The sequence below is a fragment of the Montipora capricornis genome, chromosome 1 (assembly GCF_036669925.1).
Source record: "Montipora capricornis isolate CH-2021 chromosome 1, ASM3666992v2, whole genome shotgun sequence".
NCBI lineage: Eukaryota > Metazoa > Cnidaria > Anthozoa > Scleractinia > Acroporidae > Montipora > Montipora capricornis.
In genome coordinates, this window is record NC_090883.1 from 28599671 (window position 1) to 28606694 (window position 7024).

The following is a 7024-nucleotide window of genomic DNA, read 5'->3' on the forward strand; positions in this document are numbered from 1 at the left end:
CCTCGTCATGTGCTAACGTCCTCCACAGAACCTTGAATTTGGTCATTTCACGTCGTCATTTAGGAGATGACAGCAAAGAAATGCACCAAAATGTAAAACGCACGTGCGGAGCGTGCAGAACCATTGTTTTTGCTCACTAAACCTATTGTTTTGTAGCGTCGTCGTTCCCGTCGGCGTCGTCGTTTCGTAAGCTTCCTGATGGCTTCGACAAGACCTTCTTCCACGGATTTCTCCCCAAAGAGACTGAAACAAACAGCACAGAAACTAGTTTTAGATTTTGAATCTCCTTCCAAATTCTGGAGTTTACCGACTACCTGTCGAACTTCCATTGTTATGCAAGCGACCAATCAAAAAAACAGTTCAAGTCCATTATCCCAGAGTCTCTCTGGGCGCTCACCCGCTGACCAAAAAGCCCGAGGACTCTGGGTGCGAGACTGAATTTGAAAATAATTAAAATCTGCGTGCCAGTTTTGAACTTTGCTCTCGAGATTCCGAATTTCCCGTGGATATTTCCTTGATATATCAAAAATACTTACCAATGAACTTTTGTTTTATTATAAAATAAACGGTGTTTGAAAAGTGAAAACTATTTCAAGCGTTTGATGAATTATTGTTCAGTTATTGTGCATTTTTCGTACGAACTTTCGCAAAAATCTTCAAGATTCAATTCAAATCTCGGATCTTCCAAAGGGGAATTCGGACGTTCATTTCAGTCTCGTGGATACTGGTCACGCGTGACATAGCTCGACTGTAATAGTGGGGGGGGCATTAGCTATTTCAGAGCGAAAAGCAACGACGTACATAACAAGTATGGGTATATTTCTCAATTTTCAGATCGATAACGGTACGATACCCTTACTGCGCGTCTCATTAACACGCAGGCTCTTAAATTCAAAGGTCAATCGACAAATGCGTTTTTCGCTACTGTCAATCAAATGTTCGGCAGCTCCTCCTAGCTTCCGACTATTGTCGAGCGTGCAGTAATCAATTCAAATCGTTGATCACAGTTCGGACAGTATAGTCGGAAGCTGGGAAAAGCCGCCGAACATTTGATTGACGGTAGCGAAAAACGCATTTTAGAGTCTGTATGTTATTGAAAGGCGCAGTAAAGCTATCGCAACAACTCTCTCGAAGTTCGAGTTTAGCTTTGTTAGCGGCACCAATTCACCCTTCAACCCCCCACCCCCCCCCCCCCCAAAAAAAAAGATATTCCTACTATTCAAGAGAAAATAAAGGGGGAAGAGAACGCATCTCCCATACATACCCTTTTCCACAGGTTATTTTTGAGATCGACTCCCACGCTGTACATATCCCACGGGGATTAGACAACAGCCAATCATATGGCGGGAATTCGTTCTCTGAGCGTGGGCTATCCACACGGAACACATTCCCGCCATATGATTGCCTGTTGCCTAATCCCCTTGGGATCTGTACAGCGTGCATATATGGGGGATGCGCTCTCTTCGCCCCTAACTACGATTCTCAGTTGGGTATGACTCGACACTAGGGAAGTTTGGTGACAAAGTTTCAGCGTCAAAGTTACCATGTTGTCAAGGGCAACTTCCTTCGTTTCCAAGAGTAACTTTTAGGGCCTTGACGTCACGAAGGATGAGCCCGCCGAAATCCACCAATGGTAACAGTTAAATTCAAACTGGCGACCGTTACCAGTTAAATGACGTCAAACCCCGAAAAGTTACCCTTAGAAACGAAGCAAGTTGTCCTTGACAAAATCGTAACTCTAACGTTGAAACTTTGTCACCAAACGTCCCTAGTGTTATACTGAACTGAGAATCGTAGTATTTTCTCTAGTATTATTTTAACATGATGACCGGTACCCTACGGTGGAGGACCAGCCGTTTCAGCACCTTATTCGCAAGTGCTACTTGTTTCGCAGTTACTACGACTGACATAAAATGGAATTTATTGATTCCCAGCGGTTCAGGAGAAATATTGAAGAAAAACGTGTAAACGTTTGTTTTTAAAGCCACAAAAGTAAGACCGGCTTATATTCCTGACCGGCGCATTGTTAATTTCACATGTCAGCAGGTTTGGTACAGGTCCAAATATGTTTTTAGATTAGAAGGATTTTATCGTGCCGTCACGTCCTTAACTACGAATAACGAAGGAATAAAAAAAGTGGAGAAAAAAATACAAAATAAATAAACAAATAAAATTTTTCCTAGATAAGTACAATTCCAGTTTTTCTGTTGAAGAGCATTTGAAAATCAGTTGCAAGATTTTTTTTTTGTACCCACAAAAATTGAATCGTTCCTTGCAGTATAGAATTTAAGTTTTGGCCTCTGAAGCTGAAGATAAAACAGCACAAAAAAACAGAAACAAGTATGAAAATTTACTGCCTGTGAATGAATTTTTTGCTCTTATTTCGCTGCTTTCTCTACATCTTAATATTGCTTTTGCTCGCCATATTATCCGGCTTCACTTTTCCTATAATCCTTCACAAAGTATGCATTTTCCGCAATAATCGTATTTCAACTAAAAAAAGATGTTTTTTTTCCGTGCTCGGTAATATAAATGACCTCCATCAACTCCGCACTCATGCTTAGTTATTCAAATAAAGCTCTGAAATTTGACTACATCAGTATTCAAATATTTTTTATCCTGAGAACGCCAAATGTTGAGAAAACCTAGTTCAAAAATGTATTATCATTTTCTATTTCCCTTCGGTTTTGTCAAATTAAAGCAACTGTTGCAAGGGCTCTTCTCCCGAAAATTTACAATAAGCAAGCCACCTTCACGGATTAGTGAGTACAGTTTCGAAATAGAGGAACCACATATTTTCAACAGAAGACATGTCCTTTCCGTCGAAACGCAGAGCCTCTTCAACCCATCGTTCCATGCTTATCGGTTTATAACAATTCATGCAATGATTAACAAATGATTAGCGGACATCAAGCGAATTCGAAATGTCGTTTTCATACTCGCAGCCAAATACGAAGGTCGCTAAAACAACAGAATTAGAAGCTCATTCTCTTCGCTCTAGCACGAACAATGACCGGCTGCAAGTAGGCATTTACTAATCCATAATTATGTTATTAAATAAACCAAGGGAATTAATGTTTTTTCTTGCAGTTAGCATTAATAGGATTTCCGGTCTTTCTTCTAGTATGTTCTTCCAGTTTGAGAACTTGTCCACGTACATGTTTAACCACGGAAATGAAAATACCCTAAAAATACTTCGGATACATAGACATAGGCACAACCGACAAGGGTTGATTTCCTTTTAATTCGTAATTGCATTTTATTAAAGAGCGCTTTGATCTTAACGGCTAATTGGAGAGGAAACTGTTTTCTGGAGGTAAAAAAATTAAATTCCAAATTAACTATTTCGGCTCAAGTTGGGGTTAAGCCAACAATTCTGCGTTTCTAGCATTAACAGGGATTATGTTAAGGATATTAACCTGGACCAATAGGCTTTTTTGTTAATGCGGTAGAAGTAATTTTATTTCGTGAACATCACAGGAGGTAGTATTTGGAATTATCATGCAACTTTGCATGGTTTCAACATTTTGCAAGTGATACTGATGCACCGTAATTAGTAAGCGTCTTACACTTAATAATTAGATTGAAAAGAGATCATGAAAAAATTCTTCATTTGTTACTGTTTTTAATTATCTTTTCAGCCCCGCCTTTCACACTGCTGAGATTTAAGCCACACCCAGATGTCACTTGTCGTGAAAGGGGCTAGGTCACGCTATTTTAGGTAATTTTGTTTAATTTGGTTAATTATGAGCTCTAAACGTCAAATTGGCAGAGCAAAAGTCTTTCATTTGCAAAATCACGGCCACATAACAACTGAGAATGATTTTCCAGCTGTGTAAATGACATTTTGATATAGACTGATATAAATTTAAAAAAAGGTGGGCCGACGTTTTTCAAATTTACCCAAATTCAATCCATTTCAATCCTCTCCAGTTTTGTCCATCTATGTCCCTTCTTGGCGTCCCAGTGTTTTGTTAGAGTTCTTCTATAGTTTTGAACAGTTATTTTGATATTTTAGTTAATTCTATAACCATTCGATCAGTACTGAAATTGCCTAAAATTGCGTGACCTAGCCCCTTTAAAATCATGTAAAACCAGGAAAGATAAAAATACTTTCGAGTAACCTTGAAGACATAAATCAGAATCTAGATATCAATTCTTGAGATGACTACAGAAGTATGAAAACTACAAGTTACCACACTGTGATTTGGAAACATAAAATGCACATTTTTTTACTCTTTGAATACATCCTCAACGCCTACCAGTTAATAAAGTTAAATATTATTAGTTGTTTCATTGTTTGGTCAATGTTTGCCCAACAACGCTACAAAAGCAAACAAAATGTGTAAACGTGCGTGAAAATTGCGGTGACGATGACCTCATTATGCAATGTAGGCCTCCTTCGCAGTCTCTCTGTGCAAAGCCGCGTACTGTGGAATTTTATGTCTTAGGGCCAAGTCGCACTAGAGGGCAATTTCGGATTTGTTTAGGACAAATCTGACTTGAAATCGGCCAGTGACACAAAAATTGTCCGGAAAGCTACAGTCGCACTTGAGAACAAAATATGTGAACAAAACATCACACCATGCTGTGAGCGTCGCGCAATTTCCTGCGAAACCGCCTTTGCTCGCTGTTTCCATCCACAAACCGCGACACGAGGGATCTCAAAATGTTCTCGGCTGACGAAGATGTACGGCACAAAGAAGTTTGGAATGATCCCGGCATGGAGCTGAACTGAAAGGATTCTTGCAACGAGTCAGAACCCGTGGTAGAAGGACTGCCACTGACCCACTGACTGGGAGTTCCTCGATTGTTGAATATGTAAGGGCTAGGCATCGGATAGATCCATCCTGGTGGATATTGAGGAAATTGTTGCCCTAGTTCATACGGAAAATATTAGTCGCCCGCCTCTGGATTCATGTTGTTGCGAAATGAGAACGTTATCAATTTTACCGCGAAGTCTATCGCATAGAGACTCTGCTACATATCACCTGTCAAATCATTTCCGAATCAGGACACCCTCGCTATTGTTTTCCAAGGTTTGTTTCAGTTTGGCCTGCTCCAGAGATAGTCGACGGCATCTTTGAAGTTTGTCCGTCTGCGACCAAATTTTGTCCTTCGATGGACAAACCGGTCGCACTTGTTTTTCATTGTGATGACAGATTTTTGACATAGGTAAACAGTTTTGTCCTCTAGTGCGACTTGGCCCTTATTCATCGGTCGTCAGCAAGATCTTTATGTAATTAACACAGTTGGAAGTTCTTAGTCTTTCTTTTTTTGGGAAGGCACTTGGTGAAGCGATATTACATTACCGAAAGACCTAAAAGTGGCAATTTCTAAATACAAATAAACACGACTTGTTATATTTGCGATAAAGAGAGTTACCAAAACAAACTGAAGCAATTGAGGACGTTGTTTTAAGAAAGTCCTATGTTTTGACTTGAAGTTGAGAGTGACTTCAAAATTGACGAAGTAAAGCGTTTTTCCTTTGTCAATTGTACGCGACGGTATAACTGAGCTCTATAAAAAAGTCAAAGAAGCGTTATTAGGGGAGCGAAAAAAAAAGCGTTCCCTGTAGCGATGCGTAAGGAACTGTCATGCCGTGAAAATTCCAGTTGAAAATTTTTTGACCGCTGCTGACAATTCTAAGTAATCATTGCAAACAGTGTGTCACAATTTAAAGTTGCTGATATACTGCTTTGGAGAAGAAGTGGAAATGTCAAAACCCTACCCAACATGATGAACTAAAATACCCAATAACGAAATTATACTTGAGCTGAATGACAGTGAACGATATTTCAAACTTTTAACATCTCGTGATTTTCCAAACAAAGCAATTGTGGATGAGCTGTTGTGCTGTAACCGATTATTCTTCAATATTATTCAGTTCGCGTTATTTATAATAAAAGCAAACTTACCCTTCTCCACTGCAAACTGTCCAAACGCTGCCAAAAATGCAGCCAGAAATGACAAACTCGTGATTTTGCTTTTCATAGTAGGTTTCCAAGCTCTTCATTAAAAACTCCGCAGCTGCGAGAGTATCTTTACGTCCTTGGCATGAAGCGGAAAAGCAAACCTCCGACAAGAGGAAAAAGAAAAAAAAAAAAAACCAACACGAAATCTTATTCTTGATGCTTTTGAGAGTTAACAGGCAAGAGTTTTTTTTGTTCCGGATAAAGGTTTCTCGAAATAATCTCAAACTGATGCCGCAAGTACGGCAGAGTTTGTGAACAGCAATACCTCTCCTTCGTTTAGCTCACACGCTTTTCAGTCATATTAAAGCGTCTCCGCGTAGCTCATTATACCGGACATATAACATTTCTCATCCATCGAGGTGTTGATGTTTACGAGACCAGCAATCTTACCAGACAGGACCTCAATCAACAATACAATCAAGGCATTCAGCAGACCATAAAGACCTTTCTTTCAGAGAAGTTGTCGGCATACCCCGATCAATAATGCGTCAACATGACCTTCAAAGATCTACTGATATCCACTCAATGATTGTGTAAGCTTATCAGTCTTGGGCTTTGTCTTTAGCTTTTCTTGTCATTTTTTTTTTTTAAATCCGGCGTACAAGAGTAAAACCTATCGACAATGAGGGAAGGATAACTTCATGCTTGATTCATTCGTGTATTTCCAGATATTTATACAACCGTGTCATTCACTCAGCGGGAGTTTGACAGAACATTCTCGATAGGTAAAATGAACCGGCCCGAATACTGGAGTCCATTTTAATAATTTACAAGGTACCATGGGATAAGCTGGTTGCCGAGCTATCGGTTCAGGTCCACTGGCCAGGAAATTTTCTATGTGAACACTCTAGCCTGGCATCATAGATAATTTGTTTCCCACAATGTGTACCTTATGTGGTCTCTGACGATATTTGTCGGTAAAACTACTCGAACTTGACCAGCCACTGAGTTAACCGAGATCATGTAGAGTGTGAACCCTCGAACAGAATCAAAACCCGGCTAAGCGTTCACATGAAAAATATCTATTGAACTAATACGTATATACTACA

General features: G+C 39.6%; 1 protein-coding gene across 1 annotated transcript in view; it reads right to left on the minus strand.

Moving 5' to 3' along the window:
• The window catches only part of LOC138037571 (collagen alpha-6(VI) chain-like), a 28221-nt gene extending 21478 nt beyond the window's left edge, over nt 1-6743 (minus strand). The window contains exons 1-2 of the mRNA XM_068883481.1: nt 6241-6743; nt 5919-6076 (exon numbers count right to left, since the gene is read on the minus strand). Coding sequence (XP_068739582.1) covers nt 5919-5994 — 76 coding nt within the window. The 5' untranslated portion in view covers nt 5995-6076; nt 6241-6743. The remainder of the gene's footprint in view (nt 1-5918; nt 6077-6240) is intronic.
• Nucleotides 6744-7024: the final 281 nt, after the last annotated feature.